This window comes from Hipposideros armiger, unplaced genomic scaffold, assembly GCF_001890085.2.
Source record: "Hipposideros armiger isolate ML-2016 unplaced genomic scaffold, ASM189008v1 scaffold_29, whole genome shotgun sequence".
NCBI classification, from domain to species: Eukaryota; Metazoa; Chordata; class Mammalia; order Chiroptera; family Hipposideridae; genus Hipposideros; species Hipposideros armiger.
This window is the reverse complement of record NW_017731379.1, coordinates 2,760,572-2,787,999: the sequence shown is the minus strand read 5'-3', so window position 1 is coordinate 2,787,999 and position 27,428 is coordinate 2,760,572. Positions and strand designations below refer to the sequence as shown.

Below are 27,428 nucleotides of genomic sequence, written 5' to 3'. Positions count from 1 at the left end.
CGTTCCCACTCCAAGAAGGAATGAAGGGTGGGGTGGGGTGGGGTTAAACCTAGTGGGGCGGAGAGAAATCCCTTTAGGGCTGAACGGTTCCCGTCCTCCAAGGCGTGCTGAGAAAGTCTGAGAAAGGATGCTGGACTTGAGGCCACAACTTCCTAGCGGCCTAGGAAGCCCCTCAACCGGTTTCTGTTTGGCCCGAAGGTGGCAGGCAGCCCTTGGGTGGGGTGGGGCGCGGGGAGCGAGCTTTGGGCATCTGAACCACGAGCTGCTTTCCTGGAGCGCGGGCGGGATTGGGACAAGGGCGGCAGCCTGCGCTCAAGTTGCCTCGTTTCATTCATTTGTGCAAGTAGGGGGCGGGAGCGAATAATTGGAAAGGACTCCCGCTGCTGCTTGGCCTGCTCGAAGGCGCCAAGCTGGAGAGCTGTCCTAGTTTTCTTTTATGGATCTTTCCCTTACGTGTCCTCGTTCTTGCCTCCCGTCCCTAGACTGCCAGCTTCGTCGCCCGCGCTTTTTTCTTCTTTGCTCCCTTGTTTATCTTAAGTCCTTCTCTCCCCCATTTCACCCCTCCCCCGCCGAATTACAGTGTTGGGGATTGGACTGGCTTCCTTTAAAATGGGAAATTTGGAGGACGCACCATCCATCGTTGAATTCCCCTGAGCTCCTGTCAACAATTTTTTGTTGTTGTTGTTGTTAAAAGAAAAACGAGATTAAGTAAAGCCTAAATTTTTCTTCACCCGCTGTCCGCCCCTCCTCCCTCTGCCATTCCCTGGCATTTCTCATTTGTGCCTGGGTTGCTCCCTCCAAACTGAATCTTGGGTCACTTTAACATTGGCGCATGTAGTGACTGGAAGAAACTGAGTACCATATTCGCCCCTATTCCCACCCCCAGAAAATATGAGACCTTGGTATACTTATTATTTTCTTATGTATTAATGAATTGTAGTGCCTCTCGTAGACAAATTCGATTTGAAGGCTTTCAGTTGCTTCTAAGGTTTTGAGTTTCAATTTTCTTGAGGTGGGGTTGGGGGGTGGAGATAGGGAAGGAGAGGGATGGCAGAGAAGAAGGAAGAATTTTCTGCAGCTTTCCAAACCTGTAATAATGAACTTTTAGTTGAAAGTTTTGTTATTCTTATCATTAACTGTCTTTTTTTTAAAAAAAGTTAAGTATTATATTAATAGTAGTTTGATTCTAGAATGTTAGCAGTGTCTGGCCCTTTTCACTCATTCTGAATTCCTCCCTCCAGATGGATATTTCTGTCTAATTGTAAGACGCTAAATGATACTAATTTTGCTTTTAACAACTCCTCCCCCCTCCCCAAAGTTTGCCGTGTAGTTTTGAGGCACCAGTTAAGCCTTTTCTGAACTTTGCAATGAATGAGTATTCTCACAGGACTTTTTAAAAAAGATTGAACACACTTTATTTTAAGGGGAAAACAATTAGATGTACATCTTGAAAAAAGTAGGTTTTAGAAAATTATGAGGTAGCCAGACTCAAACTTTTAGATGTTTGAATGATGGGTTAGTTTTTTAAAAATTCTCTTTAAGAGAGGAAAAGAAAGCAGATCACTCTTAAATTCCTTGCAAGTAACCTAGTGGTAGCTCCCCACCCCCATCCCATTCTAGTTATTTGTTTCCATAATCATTAGGGTTTAAAACAAATTTGAACTATTTATCTTTATTACTGCTTTGTATTGATTGGATAGTAAAAGGTGGTGCATCTCATCTTCAGATTTACTGTGTGCTTTTAGAAAAAAATGTATCTGAACTAGTTTAGTTTCCAAGATTCTAAAGGTAAATCATCTACACTACAATTCTCTGATTTTTGTTGAAATATTCTAATATTGAGTTATGTGGCCCAGGATTTGAGGTCAAGACACTCATGCTCCAACTGTCTTGAATTTGAGTTTATTTCTTAGTAGGCTAAATTCAACCAAATAGCTGAACTGGACCATTTAAAAAGAAGGTTAGTGAACATAATGAAAAGTATTTTTGCATCAATCAACATTATTAATGGAGGAATAAGCTCACTATAGGGTAATCTTTGTTCTCTTTTCTTTCACTTATTGAGTAGTATTTCTGTAGTGTCCTTTCTTGGTACCACTAGTGATTGTGTACAAAAGGTAGTGCAATGTGATACAATAATACTATTTGTATTTATACTTCTGGGTTTACATCTGACCTTTGAATGGTTTCTTACCAGTTAAAAGTTTAGGATATTAATTGGCTTGAATTCAAGGAAACCTGATACTTAAATCTTGGATCCCCCTCCCATGATCCCAATATTTTCTCCCAAGTTTTTTCTAAGTTTGAAATAAATGGAGAGGATCTCCTATATTTAAGATGGGTTAGGGATTAACTGAAAATTTAAAATTCCCTTCCATAATATTCAATTAAATAGGACTAATGGTGTCATGTTTAGGACACATTGGTCCCCTGGAAGTCTGTAAACTCTTGAGATTAAAAGCCCTACAATGGTAAATGCTTTTTGTATTATAATTTAGATTCCAGAGAGAGAGATTGGATATATAGAAATCGGGAAACTCATTATTTTACTTTTCATTTGTTTTCTTTGATATTCTTACCCAAAAGACTTGTTTTATATGGCAATTAATCAATTGTTATGGAGGAGCTAACAAATATATATCAGCAAAACAGAAATATTTTTCACAACTTTGCCTTAGTAGTGATTATAACCAGTTTCGTTAATACCAGCCCTAAGGTATTAAGAATACCTATGTTAATAACTTATAAAGCTAGGACATATTTACAAAATTCCTTTCTACATTTATGCATGTTTCTGTTTGAATATTAATCATAGGTTAGTTATCAAAAAATAATATCACTTTGATATTTAAGTCCTATTTTTTTTTAAACATTGATATAAATATTCTTAGGTTTTGGAGGTCTTCTGTCCAAAATGGCAATTTTTCTTTAAATTCTTTTTGCAACTGAAGCTTCAACTGATGCAAGATGCTTTTGTGTTCCTTTCCTACCAATTACTGCTAACGAATGCTCTGACTTTATTGCACTACTGTACTTTACAGCTAGCAGTGCAATAGTATTGTCAAAGCATCTGAAAGCAGGATGTACACCGAATGTTGATTCTTGCCTTACATATATTTCTTCAGTATCTGTGAGTAATTTACCACAACCTTTGTTGTGGTAAACTGCTTTGTTGCTTAAAACTGTATAATTTTATTACCAAAAGTGTATGTTTTAGAAAGTTATAATTAAAAAAAAAGTTTTTAACTAATTAAAAACTCACTTTGTAATGCATTATGAAACACAGCAAGAGGATAATTTTTATAGCTTAAGTTGTTATGGCTAGTCTAAATGAGTAGTACTCTGTAATTTGCTTCTTTCTGTAACAGATTTGGATAGGCTCTGGCAAATCTCAGGTTTTATTTAATTGAATTTTAAGATGAATTAGTAAGTAATGAAGACAATGTATACTTCCTATGGTAACTTGCCCCATATCTTAAATTTGTGTATTGTATAATGAATGCTCAAATTTAAAACTTAAGAAAGCTTGTTTTAAAGTTCTTTTGTAATTATGAGATATAATAAAGTGTGAATCCATCACTGTATTTTGTAATCAGTTTGAGATATAGTTCACATACAATAAAACAACCAATTTGAGGTGTCCAGTGTGATGAGTTTTGACAATGTGTACAGTCATGTAGCCATCATTACAGCCATGATAGAGAACCTTTCTATCATCTTAGAAAAGTTCCCTTATACCCTTTTGCAGTTAATCTCCTCCTCCCAAATTCCCTGGCAACCACTGATCTCTAGTTTTACCTTTTCTAGAATTTCATACAAATGGAGTTATATATAGCATGCAATCTTTGTGTCTGGCTTCTTGCACTTAGCATGCTTTTGAGATTCATCCATGTTGTACATATTAGTAGTTGGACTGTTTTTATTGCTGAATGATATTCCTTTGTACAGAATATCACAAATTGTTTATCTTTTCATCAGATTATGGACTTTGGGTTATTTCTAGCTTTTGCCTGTTATGAATAAAGTTGTTATAAACATTGTATAAATATTTCTGGGGACATAATGTTTTCGTTTCTCTTGGGTATCATAATAAATATATGCTTGATCTTATAAGAAACTGCTAAAATTGTTTCCAAAGCTATGTATTAGGGTTCCAGTTTCTCCATATCCTCACCAACACCTCATATTGCCAGTCTTCTTCATTTTAGCCATTCTCATAGGTGTGTAGTGGTATCTCATAGTTTCAATTTGTATTTCCTTAATGGCTAATGATATTGAATATCTTTTCATGTGCTTATTTGCAGTTAGTATATCTTAGGGGAAGTTTTAAAATCTTTTCCCTATTTTCAAATTGAGTTTTCTTTTTATTATCATTTTATAAGAGTCCTTTAATTTTCTCTGTTATTTGCCTTCTTAAACATTTTCTTTTTAAAAGATTTTATTGAGGAATTGGGGGAGGAAACAGCGTTGGGGAATCGGGGAAGGGGAACAGACAAGTTGCTGTCCTTTTGTTCTTCAGTCTAGTTGTGGAGGACGTCGCTTCACTGGCCCATGTTGGTATTGTGATCATTGCACTCTTCCCGGGTGAGGCAGATCGGTCGCCGGCCGTCCAATGGCCGCTCACGGCGGCTCACGGCAACTCACATCAGCTGCCAGCTGCTCACGCTGGCTGCCGGCCACTCCCGGTAGCTTACTGCAGCCCACTGCAGCAAGGGCTGCAGCCTACGCCATTGCCAGCGACTCACAGCATCCCAGCTCCAGGTTGAGCTGTTGTTCAACATCTCAGCTATAGAGGGCGCAGTGTCACTAGCCTGTGTGGGATCCGAACTGGTGACCCTGCTGCTCAGAGCCGGTGTCCCAAGCCAACTCCTAACCAACGCGCCACTCGGCCGGCCCCGATTTATTTATTTTTGAACTCTTATTTTTTTTCCATTATGTCATATTACACTGTCATAATAACTGTAGCTTTAAAGTTAGCCTTGAAATCATCTAGTATAAGGCCTCTCAAACTTTGCTCTTGTTTTCCAAAACATTTAAATTTCACATTTCCAAATAATCTTTTTGTCAATTTCTATGAAAAAGCCTGCTGGTGTTTTGGGATTATTTTGAATCTAAAGAAAGAATTTGGGGAGAGTTGATATCTTGACAATATTGATTCTTTTGATGCATGAACATTAACTCTCTCCATTTATTAGGTCTTTTAAAATTTCAACAGCGGTTTGCAGTTTTCAGTGTATTGGTCTTATTTATATAATCTTTTAATAATCTGCTTAATGTGATGTCTACCGGTGCTCTATATTATAAAAGTAGAGCACGAACAGTTACAACACATGTTCTAAATGCATTGAATTTCAGGAAAAAAGTAAGCTGTTTGTTAAGCAAACGTCTTTATAAAGTGGCTGGGAGAATAGATAACAGATGGAAGTAAGATACCTGACATGTTAGGCATGGACTCATGGTCATCATTTGTAGGGAATGAAGAACATGATTGCTCATTATAAAAGTATTTTATCCCAAGTTTTACGTATAAAATTTTATTCCAAGTTAAATATATAGTATCCTTCTGAATTACCTCCCGTGGCCTCAAGTGCAACTGTTTTCCTCTTCTGGCTTTTAATTTCCTACCATTTACTAGTGGGCTATTAGAGCAGTAGGTAGAATTCTGTGTTTTTTTAATGTAGGATATTATATGGGGAGGGACTGAGGGGAGAAAGCTGCTTAATTTGAGGATCTCATTTCTTTTCCCTGAAAAAGTGAATTGATAACAACATGATACATTTCTTCTTAGATATCATTAAATTTTTTTTCTATCCAAAGCTTGTACAACTATAAAGTTTTTTGTGTAAAAGACTAAATGCTAATAAAATAAGAATAAAAAATGTATCAATTCGTAAGGAGAGGGAAGATTTTTTTATGCCTTAAACTATATTTTGGTGTGACATCTTCAATATTTGGAATAGGGTATGAAAGACCATCCATGTGAGCTAATTTGAAAATCAAGCAGGAAATTTTTGTCTTCCTTGGAGCAAATCAAAAGTTTTAAACAAACAAATATCTTACCCTTGTTTGCCAAAAGTTACACAAAGTTTCAATATTAAGAATATCCCAGATAAATACAATTTATTCTTAATTAGATTTTGAAAGATTATACTTTTATTTTAATATATTGGGTTGTCGGGAAAGTCATGACGCATTTTTGCAATGAAAAAACAGAAAAATACGTCATGACTTTTCCGACAGCCCAATCTAACATTTTAAAAGTTTGAATAAGTGAATTATTGATTCTTTGATTCCGTGTTTTTGTTCTCATTTTATAAATGAGGAAATAATTGTTTTCACTAAGGTTTTCAGGTAGTGATTTAGTGACTGCAAAATAAATTTAGGTTTTCAGAACAATTTATTTTTGCTAAGAAATGTGAGAATTGTAGTAGCTTTTATAAATTCTTCTTCTCCCCACTTAATTTGCCTAATTATAGATGACAGTACTCCATACTTTCTTCAGTAAGTGTTACTAGGGCAGGCTTGTACGAAGGACTAAAGACATTAAGGAACTTAATCTGGGACCCACAGATAAATTGAATATATTAAGATAGATGCCGTGATGGGACAAATAAATACCAGTTGTTATGGGGGCACATTGGAGAGAGGCACCTAAGCTAGGGAAGGCTTCTTGTTAGAGGTGAGGTATAATCTGAGACATGAAGGGTAAATAGGGATTAGTCGATGATGGAAATGGGACATGTTTTAGGCAGAGGAAACAATGCATGTGAAAGTCCAGAGATGAGAGGTGTTGCACAATTGGGGGAAACTGCACAGGGTTCAGTAGAGTGTTGAGAATAGCAGGGATGCTGAGGTGAAGAACCAGTAAAATCAATATTCTAGCTATTAAGTTGGAAACTCTACCTCACCATTTTTCTTTATTTCAGTTGTATAACATAATGATTAGATATATGTATATATTGTGAAATGATCACCAGAATAAGTCTAATAGTAACATCCATCATCACATTTAGTTAGAAATTTTTTTCTTTTTTTTTAAGATTTTTATTGGGGAATTGGGGGATGGGAACAGCACTAGGGAATTGGGGGAAGGGGAACAGACAAGTTGCTGTCCTTTTGTTCTTCAGTCTAGTTGTGGAGGACGTTGCTTCACTGGCCCAAGTTGGCACCATCATTGCGCTCTTCCCGGGCGAGGCAGATCAGTCGCTGGCTTCTGGACGGCCGCTCACTGCGGCTGCTGGCCGCTCATGCTGGCTGCTGGCTACACACGGTAGCCCATGGCAACTCTCTGCAGCAGGGGCTGCAGCCTATGCTGTCGCTGGGAACTCCTGGCAGCCCAGCTCCAGGTTGAGCTGTTGTTCAGCATCTTAGCTGTAGAGAGCAGTGTCACTGGCCCTCATATGTGGGATCTGAACCGGGGCCTTCTGGCATCCCAAGCCAGCTCTTAACCAACGCGCCACTCGGCTGGCCCTAGAAATTTTTTTCTTGATGAGAGAACTTTTAAGATCTACTTTCTTAGCAACTTGCAAATATATGATACCATTTTAATAGCTATAGTCACCATGCTGTACATTACATCCCCAGGACTTGGTTATTTTTACCATTGGAAATTTGTTTTCGCTAACGGAAGAAAACTGAAGACAATTTTTGCTTTTATGAAAAAGCTGTCACTCTACTAATAAAACAGGAGTTCCGTAAAAGCAAAGTGATGTTATGCGAACTTTCAGAAAGTGGAGGATACTCTTCACTTTATGCTATTTCGGCTTACTAAATGTTTGAGGAATGCCCTACTTTCAGATACAAGCCTGTACTTGTATCCATATCTTTGTCCATGACTTCATGATGGGCAGACTACATTTCCCCTCCTCTGAATGTGCTTTGGCCAGTGGCATGTGGGCAGAAACTGACAGTGTGCCAGCTCTGAACTTGGGCCGTAAGAATAAGAAGCCTTTTGTATTTCTGCTGATTCTTGTGCTTCTACTATCTCCATAAGAAGAGCATCTGCTGGTTCAAGGAGGATGAGAAATACCTGGAGCAAGGTCCTACCAGGCAACTCACAGAATTGCAGTGAGAAGCAGAGCCACCAAACAGCCCAGCCTTAGAGTACCTGAACTAGTCAAATTGCAGGTCCCTGAGAATAAATGATGGTTGTTTTTAAGCCAATGAGTTACTTGGCATCATGTGCTACAATTTTGAAATATACTGGTTTAATTTAGGATGCCATTTGAATTTCAAAACTTATTGTATTCATTTGCTAGTATGTTGGCTAATTTATTCTTAGCAGTATAGTCTGGGTATAGGGTATTATTATCTCATAAGTAAAGGAAACATTGTGTTTGTTGTGACTGTTGAGTGACCAGAGATAACACATGTAAGATATGCTTCTGTGCCACTTCTCTTTTTGGCCCTAAATTTGATAACATTGAGATCCCTCAATTTAGAGTTGCTAGACTTAATAAATAAACATGCAAGATGCACCATTAAATTTGAATTTTAGATAAGCAATATATATATATATTTTAGTATAAATATGTCCAACTATTGCATGGGACATACTTATACTAATTTTTTTCATTGTTTATCTGAGATTCAAATTTAACTGGGTATCCTGTATTTTATGTGGCAACCCAAATTCAAATACCGTGTCAGAATGCGTTTTCATAGTTACGAGTATAAGCAAAATACATTAGATTGTAATGCTTTATCTGTTTATTGATCAAATAATTACCAGCTGTGACTTCTTCTACCTATTGTGTATGAGAAACTGTGCTAAGCAAAGTTAAATATATAAACCAGCAGTAGAGAAACGTAAATCACAAAAAATTCTATATGAAGAAAAAGTACAGGGTACTGTGTCTTTGAACAAATACCTATAATCTCTGTCTTTTATAGTCTCTTAGCCCAGCACATAGAAAATACAGGCAAATAAATATGTTTATACTGGGTGAATGGGAGGGGGTAGAACTTAACTTTAAAAAAAGAATCCTCCCTTATTATATAATAGCATATTAATAGCATATTTATTAATAGAAGAAAAAATACTCAGAGATAGAACTAAAATTTTGAGGAAAACAAACATCTCTTTAGTGATTTTATTGATCTCCTAGTCTGGATTCAGGATAACCTAGCACCACTGGCTTTACTACTAGTTTAAAAATCTTTGCTAGATACTTCCTGGTCAGACATTTAATCTTCATTTTATTCCCTGAGGCCTAATTCTTCCAATTTTTTTCATAATCCCAGATAAGTTTTAAAATGGAGTAGGCAGTATCTGTCTTTTATGCCCAGCAATATGCTGAGCATTTGGGTTTGAAAAGCAATCACACTTTTTTCGAATGACAAAAAACCAGATTATCTCTTGGTACTTACTGTTCTGTCCAGTTTTCCCCCTCCATCTTTAGGAATACAGAGGCTCAGTTTATTGGGCAGTGTGCTTTGTTACCTTATCACTTAAGGCAGAAGCTACATTTCTCTTAAAGTGATAGCTTTTAATTGTTTTTTCTTTAGGCCATGGATCCTTAGAGGAGGTCCATCTCACCAGAAAAATGTGCATGAGTACATAACATTGCCAGCTCTTAGCAGGGATTTGTAGATCCTTGCCCCATTAAGATCATAAGGCCCCTTACTAAGAACAACTGCTATTCAGAGGTTGAAGTGGCTTGAAATAAAGTGACTAAATAGCACTAATCTTATATCGTTTTCAGTATCTGTGCAAGCAAGCATTATTGCCAAAGATGTACTCCCTCAAAATTATACTAAGTTTTTATTTCAAGTATGTGCACTATTCTAATTGTGTTCTACAATTTAGGAATGTAGCTGTTTTGTCATATTTGATGACATAGTCTAACTTTATACTCTGAAGATGGTTTAGCATGAGTACACATATATATACACATACATACTGCACACTGTTATAATCTATTACACAATATTATTTTATATATATTACACAATATAATATCTGAGAGTCTGCTCTTTGCGAGACACTATTACAGATTAGTGATTTAAAAAAATAGCCTGGGGCTGGCCAAGTGGCGCGATGGTTGGGAGCTGGCTTGGGATGCCGGAGGGCCCCGGTTCGGATCCCACATGTGGGGGCCAGTGATGCTGCCCTCTACAGCTAAAATGCTGAACAACGGCTCGACCTGAAGCTGGGCTGCCCATGAGTCGCTGGTGACGGCGTAGGCAAAAAAATAAAAAAATAAAAATAGCCTGGCATATTTGGGACAGTGGAATTCAGTGTGGCTGAGGTGTAAAAATGTGAAGCTTCAGTGGAGAGAATATTAATGTCATCTTGTGAAGAATCATACTAAAAGCTGGAATTAATTCTATAGGTATTGGGAAACCCCAATCATCTTTAAGTAAAGAGTGACTTAGTATAGAATGTACTTACACTTAAAAAAATTGCTTTAAATAGTTATTATGCATCATGTAATACACATTCATTGTAATTGGAAGACAGATATGCAAAAAGAAAAAAAACCTCTACAGTTCCATGACTGTTAAGACTTGTATTGCAGATATATATTTTTTGTAAGTATATCTTTATTATTTCTAAACCAGGTTCATTCAATATATTATGAATATGTGTTTTTGGAGTCCATTATGTATCCATAGCACGATTAATGTAACCTAGGATCCTGAAATTAAAAAAAAAAGTTAAGTAGACTACTTCACCTGATAGAACCAGGCTTTTACAGGCAGGAGCTCATGTCTACTACCCTAACAATTGTTCCCATAAAGGCCTGCAAATTGGGAACTGATGAACCTGAAGCTTCTGCCTCTTTTCTTCTGCTTTGATGTTGCCATTTGCCTGAAATGACATGTCTTGTGCATATTAATGCTTATGTGTTTCAGACAAGCATAGACATGCGTTTGTTCTGTCTGGAAGAAAGTGGATAATAGTCAACTCTCCAGCAGAAATATACAAAAAACAATTGTGATTGTGTAGACATTAGTGGCGACCCTTAACTTCTTGGGAACTTGAATTATTTCTTCTTAAAACAGGCTTTAGAGGGTGGTTGGGTTCCCAGGCTGTTCTTTCAAGTGAATGAATGTCTTTCATCTATTCCCTTTTGTCATTGAGCATTAGGCTGTATATTAAAAACTATGGATACAAAAATAAAAAGACAGGGCTCTTGCAAGAAATTTGAAAGCAAGTGGTAGGTGACATTACCATGCTAACAAACTATCATAATACAATACATGAAATGGTAAACTGGAGCCATGAACAAAGTAAAATGAGAGTAGATACAGATGTTTCTAAATCTGCATTGGAGAGAAGGGAAGGTAGGGAAAGGGGTGCTTCAAGTACATTCTTTGGTTAGTAATATAGCTAACCTAGGTCTATATAGCTAACCTGATTCTCCCTCAAAAAAATGTTTATATGGTAAATCCGTTTCTAAGCCTAGATGAATCCAGAACATACTTCTACTGGCTCTTCTCATCATAGACCAGACCGCCGTATTTTTCCCCTTCATTTCCCTGTGGTTTGATGCTGTTCAGATGAGCTCTCTCACAGGAGGATGTGTTTGGAGCTTTGAGAGCACTGGTCCTTTTGAAAGGGAGCACTACTGTGGCAGTTGAGAATCTATGGGTTGTTTGTAAAAAGGAAGTGTTTTAAAATTGGACTGCAATTATCTATTTTTCTGCCAAATAGTTGAGTGGTATGTAATACAGTGTGCCATTTACTTAAAGCCTTTAGCTGGTCACAATAAAAGCTAGTATAACAGAATATTATATGTTTGTGAAATAGGTAGCATGCTCTCTAAAAAATCAAAATGATTTGCTAAACTATACCTTCTCCCATTTGTACAGTATCTTCATTACAGCCACGGTGTGCTTCCAAGGATGTCCAATTGGCAGAATGTAATTTGCCTGTCTTTAGGGCTTTAATATTGATTTCCATGGACTTTTCCCAGCTAAATCGCATGTATTATTACTCTTAGGATTGGTATAAAACTTTTCCCACTATTTTTATCACTGATTTAGGAGAAAACTGGTTTCTGAAATATGAATTTGTCTTGGGCTTTAAAAAATTCACTAGTTTTAATTTGTTTTATGCTCCTAAAAATAAGATAGGTAGCTACATTAAAGAGCAACCTCACTGTTTACAAGGCCTCCAAGAGGCTAATTTATAACTGAGGGGGGCTGTGAATGAAGTTTATCAGTATCACTTTGTTCCATTAATCAGACACTAATGAGTTTTGGAGACTATCATAATTGGTCAGTAAATTTCCTAACGTGTCACTAAAAAATTTCCTGTTTAATCACCAGATCCTAGAACCCTATCGATATTGTCTCTGCTGTGTAAATAGCTCTGAGTAGTGCAATATTGCTTATAGGGTTTTGGTGTTTGGGAAGAACAGTGGGCAGGCTGCAGAAACAGTAGCTGAAACTGAAGCAACAGTCATCTTTGTTCATGAAGAAAAAAATAGTAGAAGCTAATTTTCAATATAAATATCAAAATCTGAAATTCAAATGTCAAATTTTTCTGTATTAGAAGGAAACACTTATCTTTTTAAAATTTTAATATTTCGATAAACTAAACTTGGGTTTTATTTGTAGTGCAATGAAATAATTGAATTCCAGTGTTGAAAGGGATCTTGCATTTCCAACTCTGTCATTTAATAGGAGCCACCCAGAAAGATGGAGGACTTACCTAAGGCTACATAGCTGGCTAGTGATACCAGTGCTAGAACTGCTATTACCTATCTTGATTCCTTTATTTTCTTCTTTTCTGTACCATACAACCAGGCTGTGTTCAGAGGGAATATTTTAAAATTTTTTTAATTGGGGAATTGGGGGATGGGAACAGCACTGGGGAATTGGGGGAAGGGGAACAGACAAGTTGCTGTCCTTTTTGTTCTTCAGTCTAGTTGNAATTGGGGGAAGGGGAACAGACAAGTTGCTGTCCTTTTTGTTCTTCAGTCTAGTTGTGGAGGACGTTGCTTCACTGGCCCAAGTGGGCACCATCATTGTTCTCTTCCCGGGTGAGGCAGATCAGTCACCGGCTTCTGGACGGCTGCTCACTGAGGCAGCTGGCCGCAGCTGGCCGCTCACGCTGGCTGCTGGCTACACACGGTAGCCCATGGCAACCCACTGCAGCAGGGGCTGCAGCCAACGTCGCTGGGGACACACGGCAGCCCAGCCCCAGGTTGAGCTGTTGTTCAGCATCTTAGCTGTAGAGGGCAGTGTCACTGGCCCTCATATGTGGGATCCAAACGAGGGCCTCTGGCGTCCCAAGCCAGCTCTTAACTAACGTGCCACTTGGCCGGCCCAGAGGGAATTTTTAATGGACTAACTTCAGTGACATTAGATAAAAAATTTAAAAAAACTGTTTAAATTTAATTTTAGTTAAAGCCTTTACATTCTCCCCATCTATGTGACTTTTATTGGCTTTAATGTTATGTGTAACTTTGGTCTTAACTACATAAAAAACAGTAATGAAAATAGAACTGGAGGCAAGTTACAGACTATGTCTTCATTGATAAGATGAAGGGTTCAGGTCAGAGAATCTTGATTGTTTTTCTATTTCTGAACATTGTACTGGTATCCTTTTTCCTTTTTTGTCCCCTGCTTAAGCCCACTGACTCCTCTAATAAGTAAATACTTCCCCTATGTATTATAACAAAATATTCTGTCCATTTCTTCACAGAGGGTAACATTCTATTCTTAAGCTGTTTTTCCTGTTTTGTAAATAAACTTTATTTGTGATAAAATGCACATAACATAAAACTTAGATTTTCAACCATTAAGTGTATAGTGCAGTGGTATTAAATATATTTACATTGTGTGCAGCCGTCACCACCATCTATCTCCAGAACTTCTCCATCTTTCCAAACTGAAACCCAGACCCATGAAACAATAGCTCCCCGCTGTCCCCTCCCTGTAACACCTGGTCACCACCATTCCACTTTCTGTCTCTATGAACTTGAGTACTGTAGCAACTTTATATAAGTGGACTTACACAATATTGTCCTTTTGTAACTAGGTTATTTCACTTAGCAAAATGTCCTCAGTGTTCATCCCATGGTGTGGCATGTATCAGAGTTTCCTTTTTAAGGCTGAATAATATTCCATTATATGTATGTACCACATTTTGTCTATTCATCTGTAAATGGACGCTTGGGTTGCTTCCACCTTTTGGCTATTAGAATAATGCTTCTATTAACAGGAATGTACTAATATCTGTGTGTGTCTGTGCTTTCCGTTCTTTTGGGTGTATACCCAGAAGTGGAATTGCTGGATCATGTGGTAATTCTACTTTTAATTTTTTGAGTTTCCTGTCTTTTGAAGTATGTTTAAAATTCAATTTATTCTTTCAAATATTTTCCAATTAGAAGTGTGGGCACATTACTTAAAAGGGGCATGGGGATTAAGAAAAAATCTTTGGAAAGGTATACATATAAATGCAGCCGGGGAGAGGGAGTAGAAGGCTCTGATTTTAGCATTTGCCTATTTTCCTTGTGTAAATTTTTTTACCCTGGCTAATTTCAAGCTACCACCATGAGGTCATTGAAAGTTGAGTTGGGAAGACAATGTATAGTAGCACATGATGTAGTATTTCTACTATACAGATATGATAGACCTCAAGAGCATAGATAATGCTAAAATATAGTAAAGTAACTAGGAAGTTATGATTTTTGAGTATATGCTTTTTTAATAATTTAATTGTAAATTTATATAATGATGCCTGTGTTTAACTATTGGCTTATAAAAATTCTCAAAAATTTAGCTGACTCCATCATACCATTGATTGGAGCACACTCATATCTTATTAAAATATAAGTTACTGGAAAGTAGGAACCACTTCTTTTTGGTACTGTTTGATGATTTTGATACATTGTGGGCCCTCAGATATTATAGGAAGCCAGGAAGCCATAGCTGAAACCACTGTCTTGAAATGAATACATTGTTAAATGGACTATGGGATTATGCTGGTTAAACTGTAAGCAGAATTAAAATACCAAGTTAAAAAACACACATAGGCTTAAGAATTTCTGGTTTATAAACAAGTTAAGGGCTTCTAGAATAGAGATTTTGTTTTAAGGTAACCCTGAAGTTACAAATCCCATAATCTTAAGAATTTATTTAAAATTATGCTTTAGAATGTTATTTAAGACCTTGAATTATATGTATAAAGCTATGGAATTGTGGTCTATTTCAATAATTAAAACAAACATCTGGACTTGAATCCTTAGAGCCTTTGTTTGATTTGATTTGCCCTCTCCTATCACCCTCCCCACACTCTCCATCCACATGTTATATAGGTTAGTAGTATACTTTTTTAATATAAAGGAAAAGATAATCTCTTTGCACATTCTAATATGGGAAGTTATACCAGCAGGAATTTCTTTATACACACACATACATATATAGTAATTATTAGTATGTTCATGAAGTCTGCTTATTAATTAATTGAGTCATGGTATCTAATCTAACAAGTATATAAGACAAATGAGAAGCTTCTGTTTTTGGAAAACATTTCAGATACTTTTTTTTTTTTTTAGATTTTTATTGGGGAATTGGGGAGGGAACAGTGTTGGGGAATTGGGGAAGGGAAACAGACAAGTTGCTGTTCTTTTGTTCTTCAATCTAGTTGTGGAGGACGTTGCTTCACTGGCCCATGTTGGTATTATCATTGCAGTCTTCCTGAATAAGGCAGATCGGTCACCGGCCTCTGGACGGCTGCTCACAGTGGCTCTTGGCAGCTCACACTGGCTGCTCACGCTGGCTGCCGGCCACTCACGGTAGCTTATGGCAGCCCACTGCAGCAGGGGCTGCAGCCTATGCCATCGCTGGTGACTCACGGCAGCTCAGCTCCAGGTCGAGCTGTTGTTCACCATCTTAGCTGTAGAGGGCGCAGTGTCACTGGCCCTCATGTGGTCAGAACCGGGTCCCTGCTGCTCAGAGCTGGTGTCCCAAGCCAGCTCTTAACCAGTGCGCCACTCGGCCAGCCCTACATCCACATTTTCTACCAGAGATAGAGAACCACTGTCTACCTAAGGAGAATGTCAATGACCCTAGGGAATTCTTAAAGCCATTGTTAGTTCTTGCGTTAATATACAACAGTGGCTTTTTGGTAAATTTTGGTTCAAAATTTAAGAGAAATGCACAGAGAAATGATTTTCAAAATGTTAACTAGTTTTAAAATTTTTAATAGAGTGTGGGTATTATAGACGAGGGAGGTTTTTTATATACTTTTCTATTTCCATATTTTCAAAATGAGTATATATCATTAAAATACTAAAAATATAAAGAAGAGAGAATAGTTACAGTATAATGTTTATTAATGTCTTTTGGTTCATGTAATAATAATTTGTGCTGATTTTTAGTTCCAGAAAGCTGACTCTGATCTGGATTACATTCAATACAGGGTGGAATATGAAATCAAGACCAATTATCCTGATTCTGCAGGCGAGGTAATCTGCGAAATAAATGTCTTTTAAACAGCCAATTTATTAAAAGATTTTCTGATTGTATTTCTAATAGTAGTAGATTATAACAATTATATTATTAAGTACTACATTTATAGAATCTTAAAATCTTTTTGTATTGGAAGCTTGGTCACATCACACTTGAACATACCATTATACCCATAGTCATGAAAATTTGTGACTATATTTATTTTAAACAAGAATTATTAAGTCCAGAGGTATGAACCATTGTGGAAGCTTCTGAAATTCTGAGAGAGAATATAGATACCTCTACGGCAGTGATTAAATATGAAGGGAGAAATCATGGCAGTCATGATATTCTCTGAGGAAGATGATGATATACTATTAAATTTGTTATGTGAACTATGATTTTTATCTAAATTTATATACTTATTTATTCTAAGGTTAGGTTGCTTAGAAATATTAGCTCTATTTTATGCCATAACTACATGTACACATGCCCAGGAAGATGAAATCAAAGAGTTTTTAAGTATTGTCTATTAACATGAATTTACCACTTAAATCATTACTGTTGATTTTTTTTAAGATTTTTTTTTTTTTAAGATTTTTTTTTATTGGGGAATCAGGGAAGGGGAACAGACAAGTTGCTGTCCTTTTTCTTTTTTTTTTTTTTTAGCTGAGCCATCCTGCCACCTGTTGGCAGCTCAGTGGCTACTCAGCTCAGGCCAGGACTCGAACCACTGTTAATCAGAGCTCAAACTCCTGAGCGAGCTCTTAACCAACTGCGCCACTCAGCCGGCCCTTTTTGTTTGTTTTTTAAAGATTTTATTGGGGGAATTGAGGGAGGGGAACAGTGCTGGGGAATCGGGGGAAGGGAAACAGACAAGTTGCTGTCCTTTTGTTCTTCAGTCTAGTTGTGGAGGACGTTGCTTCACTGGCCCATGTTGGTATTATCATTTTGCTCTTCCCAGGTGAGACAGATTGGTCACCGGCCTCTAGACGGCCGCTCACGGCGGCTCTTGGCAGCTCACACCTGCTGCTGGCCGCTCAATGCTGGCTGCGGGCCACACATGGTAGCTTATGGGAGCCCACTGCAGCAGGGGCTACAGCCTATGTCGTCACCGGTGGACTCACGGCAGCCCAGCTCCAGGTCGAGCTGTTGGTCACCATTTTAGCTGTAGAGGGCAGTGTCACTGGCCCCCATGTGGGATCCAAACTCGGGCCCTGCTGCTCAAGCTGGTGTCCCAAGCCAGCTCTTAACCAACGCGCCACTCGGCTGGTGTCCAAGCCAACTCTTAACCTATGTGCCACTTGGCTGGCCCTACTTTTGATTTTTTTTTTTTTAAATATCACGACTGGGTTACTCCTTTTTATTGCTTATTCCTACTCTTGGTGGTATCGTCCTTATTCATTTAACATTACTCATATTAAGTGAGGTTTTTAAAAATTTGAATTCTTTTTGTCTCATGCTGTGATAAAGGTCTGACGGTTGTAGGGTCTTTTTAATTTTATTTTTTTATTGTTAGTTTCAGGTGTACAGAACAATGCAAAAATATGGAACGCTTCACGAATTTGCGTGTCATCCTTGCGCAGGGGCCATGCTAATCTTCTCTGTATCATTCCAATTTTAGTATATGTGTTGCCGAAGTGAGCACCCTACTTTTGATTTTTGATAGCACTTGCCAGCAGACAAGAAATATCATATTTTACAGTTTTTGCAAAAATTTTATACACTTAAAATTTTTTTTGATTGGATGGAAGTACAAAGTAAAATAAACATTTATATAAAATTGGGAAAACATTGTGAATGTTCAGTTTTACTAAACGTTCTAGCTTCTTACTAGAACTATTCTAGCTCCTTAACTGACTTAACTTTTAGCTCTTTTCTCTCTGACTGAAGAACAACCAGCCAGTTCTGGTCCAGTAGTACCACCTAATGACTGGCCAAAGGACTCATCTGAGTCAGTGTCTCTCAAGTACTATGAGGAAGACATTTCATGTGGTGCTCCCACTTTTCTTCCACCTTCCATCTCGCATCTTTGTTCCACTTCCAGTTATTTTTCTCTTCTACAACTTGTTTTAAAAATGGCTTTATTGAGCTATAATTCACATAACATAAAATTCACCCTTTTAAAGTATGCAATTCAGTGGTTTTTATTACATTCAGAGTTGTGCAGCCATCATCACAATCAATTTTTGAACATTTTCATCACCTCACAAATTCATACCCATTAGCAGTAACTCCCCAGTACTCTCCTCACCCTCCCAACTCCTGGCAACCACTAATCTACTTTCTTTCTCTACAGTGTCAACAGATTTGCCATCTGCATATTTCATGTAAATAGAACCACATAATATGTGGCCTTTCATGTGTGGTTTCTTTCACTGAGCATGTTTTAAAAGTTCATCCATGTTGTAGTATGAATCATTTCATTTTTTATAGCAGAATAATATTTCATTTATGGGTATGCCACATTTTCTTATGTATTCATTAGTTGATAAGACATTTTGGTTGTTTCCTCCTTTTCACCATTATGATAATGCTACCATAAATACGTTCACGTACAACTTTTTGGGTGGATATTTGCTTTCATTTCTCTTGGGTATATACCTAAGAGTGGAATTGCTGGATCATATGGTAATTCTGTTAACTTTTGAAGAACTATAACTTTTTAAACATTTATATTTATCCTTTTTGTAATTACATTTGGGAAGAAAACCATGATCTTATTGATCTTTGTAGATTTCACTGACATTAGTCCTAGCGATTATATATGTATCAAGGAACAGGAAAGTAAATGACCAGTTGCACTAACCTCTGATACCTCTACATGATGACAGTGGGAGTAAACATTAATTGAACATGATAATGCACCAACTACTGTGATATATGTGTGTGTGTGTGTCTGTGTGTGTGTGTGTGTATACTCACACTCAGATACATACATATAATTTTGTTTAGCTGCATTATCCTCTTCTATTCCATTGTGATTTGGAGACTGTCAGTAATTCTGCATAAAAATCAACATTTTTAATAGAATCTATTTAGATGTAAAGATACAATAAACTGCAAGCTCCCTTATCATGTTCTTCACCTAGATTTGTCCTAGAAAGATAATTTTGTTTTATTTTATGAACATTTCCCCTGGAGACTCTTTTAAATTTAGTAACACAACTAATGGCACGTTTCCTTTTGTTTTTTTCAAAAGACTTAATTGAGATGAGCATGTTGCTCACGTTTTGGCTTTTCTTTTCCCTCATCACTAGCACTGTCATTATCAGAACACTTCTTATGACCTTTCATAAATGATCATCCACTTATAAGAAACAAAACCCTAAAATGAATTGAAGCCACTCATTCAAACAAAACATGCTATGTGTGCCAAGAGTTTTTTTCCTCTGTGGTATGGTGGTAAGTCCTAAAATCATGTTATCTTGAATTAATCATTGCCATATCAATTTTTTTTTTAAAGATTTTTATTGGGTAATTGGGGGGATGGGAACAGTACTGGGGAATTAGGGGAAGGGGAACAGACAAGTTGCTGTCGTTTTGTTCTTCAATCTAGTTGCGGAGGACGCTGCTTCACTGGCCCAAGTTGGCACCATCATTGCGCTCTTCCCTGGCGAGGCAGATCAGTCGCCGGCTTCTGGACGGCCGCTCACGCTGGCTGCTGGCCGCTCACTGCGGCTGCTGGCTACACACGGTAGCCCATGGCAACCCACTGCCACAGGGACTGCAGCCTACGCCGTCACCGGCGACTCACGGCAGCCCAGCTCCAGGTTGAGCTGTTGTTCAGCATCTTAGCTGTAGAGGGCAGTGTCACTGGCCCTCATATGTGGGATCCGAACCGGGGCCCTCTGGCATCCCAAGCGAGTTCTTAACCATCGCGCCACTCGGCCGGCCCGCCATATCAATTTTATTAGATCCAGTTAATGTCACAAAAACATGTAATATAGGTAATTGCCTACTTATTCTAACTCATAGCTCTATGGCTGTTTATTCCTTGTGCCTGATTCACTAATTCTTTTCCTACTTTGGGAGATCATCAAGGATTAGTTCTCACATTTATTTTTCTATGAATTTGTATTTGGAGAATTCATTATTTGATTTATATTTACAAGTGTTTGGGCAATTTACTACTAAGCTGTCTTCTAGTTACCTAAAGATCATTTATACTTACGTGATTCTCTAACACCTCACAGTTGATGTCTCCTACCCCCATACCAGTTTTTCTCCCAACTTTAAACTTTTACTTCTGTTAAATTAATTTTTGTGTATAATTTGAAAAGTCATAGAAGCATAAAGCTTTAAATTGCTAACAGTAATTCCTTTGTTTCACACTCTTCCCACCCCCAAGAAGACCACTATTTTATTTCAGCATCTTTTTGTATTTACCTCTATATTTCTAGTATGCTTGTATTGCCATTTTCCTCCTGATTTGAAACATCTATTGATTTCCTGTATACAGGCCTGTTCTAATTCAAATCCCAGCTCTGCATTGTGATTGGGCAAGTCAGTTAAACTTTCTCTACTTTTATTCCTCATCTATAAAATGAGGATATTACTGCCTACTTTGTAGGTTGAGAGAGAATAAACTTGGTAATGTTTGTAATGATTTTAGAACTGTTTGGTCTAGCTATTTTAGCTATTATTATTTTACTTTAGCTATTATTTTATTTTAGCTATTATTATTAATATTTTAGCTATTATTATTTTATTTTAGCTATTATTATTAATATCCATTTCCTATTATGGAAGGTAAAGATTAAGTACTTTATTACCCATATTTATCCCCATCTTAACAATTTCTGGATATATCCATATTTGTTGTTTATATTATGTCTTAGTCCATTTGGGCTGCTATAACATAATGCCATAGACTAGATAACATATAAACAACAGAAGTCCAGGGTCAAGGTGCCAGCATGGTCAGGTTAGGGCCTTCTCCTGGGTCATAGACTTTTAGTTGTATCCTAGCATGGCCAAAGGGGAAGATTTCTCTGGGGCCTCTTCTATCAAGGCACTAATCCCATTCATGATGGCGCTGAGCTAATCACCTCCCAAAGGCCCCACCTCCTAATTCCATAACTTTGGGTTTTATGTTTCAAAAAATTAATTTTGGAGGGACATATTTAGACCATAGCAACCATGGGTATCTGTAAATACTGCTTTTATCTAAGTCATATAATATACTAATGTTTGCTTTTCCTTTCTTACACAACTAGTGTAAGCTAATAGTTGTTTTCTTTTTTTTCTTCAGTTGTTTAGTTTTTCTATGCATTTATCATGAATTCAGCCTCAGACTTTTCTAACCGAACTGTAAAACTCTTGTCAACATTGCCAGACACATCACATGATCCCTAGGTTTCATTTTCTTCCATATCCCTTCTTGTGCTATCTTCCTGCTCCAATCCAACCTCCTCTACAGGACTCCTGCATGACTGTGTTTCTGCAATTTCTTTACCATCAGTTCAGTAACTTCCTTTGTTTTATTCCAGTTTGGATCACATGTTTTACCCTTCCTTGGTTTATTGCTTTGATTGGGTGAAGCATATCCTTTAGAAGCTTTCTGAGAAAGAATACACAAAAGGTTAATTTTTTTGAGACATTGAATGTTTAAATGTCTTTATTTAACCCTTTACTTGATGGATAGTTTAGTTGAGTATGGAATTCTAGATTGGAGATTGTTTTCTCTTGATATTAACATTATTGTTTTGTGGTTTTCAAGCTTCTTGTGTTCCTGTTGAGAAATAGATGCCATTCTAATCTCTGATCCTTTGTGTGTGTGTCTGCCTCCTTATTCTACCCCCTCTCCCCACACACACACACCATCATTGGAACTTTCAGAATATTTTATCCATGCTGTGAACTTTATTTTATGGTCATTTTATAGTTATGGTATAGGTCTTTTCATTAATTGTGCTGTCACTTGGTGGGACACTTTAAATCTGAAATCGCACAAATCTGAAGTCTTACAACTTTTCTTACCCAGTATATTTGTAAGAAAATATATTGGACCTCCTGGATCTATCCTTTATTTTTCTTATCTGTTCTTTCCTATTTTCATTTTTATGTATTTTCTTTCCTACTTGTTAGTTGTTTTTTCCCCCCCTGAATTTTCCAGTTTTCCTATTGGAGATCTTTTATCCAATAAAATATTTGGCATCTCATGATGGGATATCTACCCTTGAGGGTGAGGGGACAGGTCTCAATGTCACTGGGGTGTATACTGAGTAGATATGCCAAAAAGCATCTTAATACACATTTGGTGTCATCAATTATTTCTTTGCCTACATCAAACGTACTAGGAAGTGTTCTTAACTTTTTATATGGTGTCTCTCTTGTGTACCTTTCCTACTTCTATTCATGCCATAGGTCTTGATCGCTCTCTGCAGAATTATTTTAACAGTCTTTAAGTTACATTTTCTGCTCTTATTCCTTCTTGTCAGAATCATCTTTATTTACCATTTCCATCATTAAAGGCTTAGAGAAAAACCTCCAAGAACGAGAGAGAAGTAGAGGGCTGTGAACTGAGCCTCTGCCTATAGCCAAGACATAGGGTCCATGAAGGAGATATTTGAAGAGTAGGAAAATAACCAAGATAGTATAGTTTTATGGAAATCAGGAGTTCATTTTAAGAAGATTGGAAGAGGAAGGAAATAAAGGAGAGGCAAAAAGAGGGGTATCCAAATTAGATGCTATAGGGCAATCCTGAGCTTCTGATTTTTAAAAATGATTTGGCAAAGAATAATAGTCTATGGGTATGTTAAACTGAGGGAGTATATTATAGAACCTAGAAAGTTGGTGGCAAATGGAGTGAGAAAAATGAAATTGGTTTTGAAGTGACAACAGAGTCAAGAGAAGAAATTAATTTTTCCCTCAGTATTGAGAAGATCTATAGATATTTGAGGTCTCTACAAAGGGAGATACGGAAAAGATTATTGAAATAATAGGAAATTTAAGGTTATGGAGTATCTGGGGAGGAAACAACAATAATAGTGGTAGTGTTAAGGGCTGAGTATGGATGAGAGTGTCCATACTTTCATTTTGGGATGAAAAGCCAGGGAGATGGAGTTTCTACTATGTTTTCTGCTTTCTCAGTCAAGTAGTTGGTGAGGTCTTGTGTTAAGAAGGAGTGGATGGAAACTGGAGGGAGTAGAAAAAGTTTGGAATAGCTAGTTACTAGAGGGTTTGCTAAGGGCCCATCGGGGAACGAAAGGAATTACCAAGTGGCAGGAAGGACCCAGCTGAAATGTCTTTTATGGAATAGTGATTATTTGTATTCCAAAATGAATCTGAAAAACCAATGTAATTTCTAAATATAGTTGCTTTAGTGGGCATTAATTTTGTATTGTGAAGTCAATGAATTGACTAAATACACGCTTTAGCCCCATGACAATGTGTTTAAAAATTTTATAAGTGGTTTCAAGTTGCCTTATTCTTTCACAACAGATTAACATAGTTCCTTTAATCATCTTCTGAACAGCATTTAGAATTATATTTTAGAATACTATGTAATTTATTATTGTGAACTATCCATCAAATGTTAGATATCTATAATGACTTAATTTGCTGTTTAATATTTGTGTGTGTGTGTGTAGGGGGCTATTTCTGTACCTAGGCTTTAAATTCCTTGACACTATGATGTAGGTCTTATACTTTTCCCTTTCTTCCCTTCCTCCATCCTCTATCACACAGTTGCATAATATAATCCAGTGTTTGATTAAATGGATGGTAGAATGTGTTATATATATTTTAATTCTCAAAAGCTGAATTTTTCCTTTCCATCATTTAATATGTATTAATTTTTTTCCTGATATAGAAAAATCCAGTTACACTCTTAAAGGAATTGTCAGCAATAAAGTCTCGATATCAAACTTTGCATGCACGCTTTAAACCAATTGCCGTCGAGCAGAAAGAGACTAAGAGCCGCATTTGTGCTACTTTGAATAAAACTGTGACCATGATACAGGAACTACAAAAGCACACAGACCTGGAGGTAATGCTTTCAATTGACAAGTTGGATTTGTAGAGTTTTTATTCTGAGTGTTGCTTTGAAAAATAAATCCCCAGTAGCTTTCATTTTAAAATTCAGCAGTTTGAACTGTTGATAGAAATCAGATTTTCTTGATTCCCAGAAGTATAATAGCTCTTATCTCCTTTATTATTATTATTTTTTTAATTGGGGAATTGGGGGAGGGGAACAGCGTTGGGGAATCGGGGAAGGGGAACAGACAAGTTGCTGTCCCCTTGCTTGTCAGTCCAGTTGTGGAGGATGTTGCCTCACTGGCCCATGCCGGCACCATCATTGCACTCTTCCCGGGTGAGGTAGGTCGGTTGCTGGCCTTTGGATGGCCGCTCTTGGTGGCTCTTGGTAGCTCACACCGGCTGCCGGCCGCTCATGATGGCTGCCGGCCACACACGGTAGCTTATGGCAGCCCACTGCAGCAGGGACTGCAGCCTACGCCATCGCCGGTGACTCATGGCAGCCCAGCTCCAGGTCGAGCTATTGTTCACCATCTTAGCTGTAGAGGGCAGTGTCACTGGCCCTCATGTGGGATCCGAACTGGGGCCCTGCTGCTCAAAGCTGGCATCCCAAGCCAGCTCTCAACCAGCGTGCCACTCGGCCAGCCCTCTTCTTTATTTTAAAATAAACATATGAACTTGACATCATTGATGAAAGAGGTATGCTGTCTTGGATTATGTAGCCATGGCAGAAGAGATAAGTTGATAATACTTATTAAATCTACCAGCTCTGTGGTTCCATAAGAACTAGTGAGACTGAGAAATCTGGAAAGCAGCTATAACAGCGACTTCTTCTATTGGGTTGGTGTGCTTGGGTAAGCCTGATCTTCATTCTTTCCATCCATTCCCCAACCCCTTCTCATTTACTGTTAAGAATCCTTATATTAATAATTATGAGCCTCTATGACTAATATGTAAAACTCTCCATATATGAGGTCAGACAATTATGTTCATGAACATATTCTAGAAAAAGTGCTACATACCTCATTGCTGAATGATCACCTTCGAATGGTCACCTTCGAAGTACTCCCCTTGGGAAGCTATGCACTGATGCCAGCGCCTATTCCACCCTTCAAAGCAAATTTGGAACTCTTTTTCTGGAATGGCCTTCAGAGCTGTCGTATTACCCTTGATGTCCTGAATGTCATCAAAATATCTTCTTTCAATATTTCCTTTATCTTCAGGTAAAGAAAGAAGTCATTGGGGGCCAGATCAGGTGAATAGGGAGGGTGTTCCAATACAGTGATTTGTTTACTGGCTAAAAACTCCCTCACAGACAGTGCCGTGTGAGCTGGTGCATTGTCATAATGCAAGAACTATGAATTGTTTGTGAAAAATTCAGGTCGTCTAACTTTTTCACGCAGCCTTTTCAGCACTTTCAAATAGTAAATTTGGTGAACTGTTTGTCTAGTTGGTATAAATTCATAATGAATAATCCCTCTGATGTCAAAAAAGGTTAGCAACATCATTGTAACAAGTTCATGAACTTAATTGTCAGACCTCATATGTTGGAATAGAAAAAAGAATAGGAGGGCCGACTGAGTGGCTCAGCTGGTTAAGAGCTCGCTTGGGAGCGCCAGCTCTGAGCAGCAGGGCTCCGGTTCGGATCCCAGATGAGGGCCAGTGACACTGCCCTCTACAGCTAAGATGATGAACAACAGCTCGACCTGGAACTGGGCTGCTGTGAGTCGCCGGCCACGGCGTGGGCTGCAGCAGGGCTGCAGTGGGCTGCCATGAGCTATGTGAGTGGCTGGCAGCCAGCTTGAGTGGCCGGCAGTGGGCGAGAGCTGCTGTGAGCTGCTGTGAGCCGCCGTGAGCAGCTGACCAATGACCGGCGACTGATTGTCTCACCCAGGAAGAGCGCAATGATCATACCAACATGGGTCAGTGAAGCGACGTCCTCCACAACTAGATTGAAGAACAAAACAGCAATTTGTCTACCTGTCTGTTCCCTTCCCCGATTTCCCAACGCTGTTCCCGTCCCCCAATTACCCAACAAGAAAGAAAAAAGAAAAAAGAGAGAGAAAAGAATAGGAGCTGTTGACTTAGGCACTAAGATCTCGAACTGCCAACTGAAGGATTTGTTAATATTTTCATTTACTATTAAGGCAAAGTTGGCAGCTTTCAAAAGAAAAGATAGACTATATATAGATGGAATCATAGAGTGGAACTTAATTATCTAGACAAAAGATGGCCAATAGGTTTTTAATTTCTGGTGACAACTACAATCAGTTAACTGGTAATAGCTGCTTAGAGTGCCATTTTAAGGAGCTGTCTGGGCCTGGCACAAAAGCTGTCAGCTGTGGGTGTGCTGCTAGGGGCAGCATACATGGTATTTATTTGCCAACTCTGAACTAAATTATGGCTTAAGATACTTGAATTTGGGTCTTGTAGTTAGAGTAAGTCTCAGAATTTGATTACCCAGGTCAATTAGATCAAGAATTCTTTATATTGCCAATGAAGGACAAGAAAACAATACCTGGTTAAAAATTTAAAATGATACGTTAGATGTATCTGTTATGTCACGGAGAGATGAACAGAGGAGGAGGGTAGAGCAATTAAAAAGAGTGCAGAAGTAATAAGGAATGGGAATTTACAATAGTAAGGGTGGTTTCACATGCTGATATATAGCATGTAAAAAAGTATGTATATAACCTTTCAGAAATACAACTCAAATCACATATTCTTTGTATGTGATCAGAGCCTAACAATAGAAACACATAAACTTGTTTTAAAGAAACAAATCTTGAAGAGAGATTAAGCATAGTTCTGGATGGGCAATATCAACATATATGTATAGAAATCCATAAATTTACTGACACACAGAATAAACTTGGGTGAGTAAACAAAGAGAAAAATGATATTTTGAATACTGACTAAAAATTTCCCCCACTGGATCCAATAAATAGATGGTATATTTCTGACAACTTACAAAGTGGTACCAAAAAATAGTTATGGTAATGATAGGGGATTTCAGTCACCTAAGTATCTGTAAAGGTGTT

The 27,428-nt window shown here is 37.7% G+C and overlaps 1 protein-coding gene across 1 annotated transcript in view; it reads left to right on the top strand.

Moving 5' to 3' along the window:
* The window catches only part of SKA2 (spindle and kinetochore associated complex subunit 2), a 31,940-nt gene that overhangs the window by 492 nt on the left and 4,020 nt on the right, over positions 1 to 27,428 (top strand). The window contains exons 2-3 of the mRNA XM_019636586.1: positions 16,338 to 16,424; positions 24,224 to 24,400. Of these exons, the coding sequence (XP_019492131.1) occupies positions 16,338 to 16,424; positions 24,224 to 24,400 (264 nt within the window). The remainder of the gene's footprint in view (positions 1 to 16,337; positions 16,425 to 24,223; positions 24,401 to 27,428) is intronic.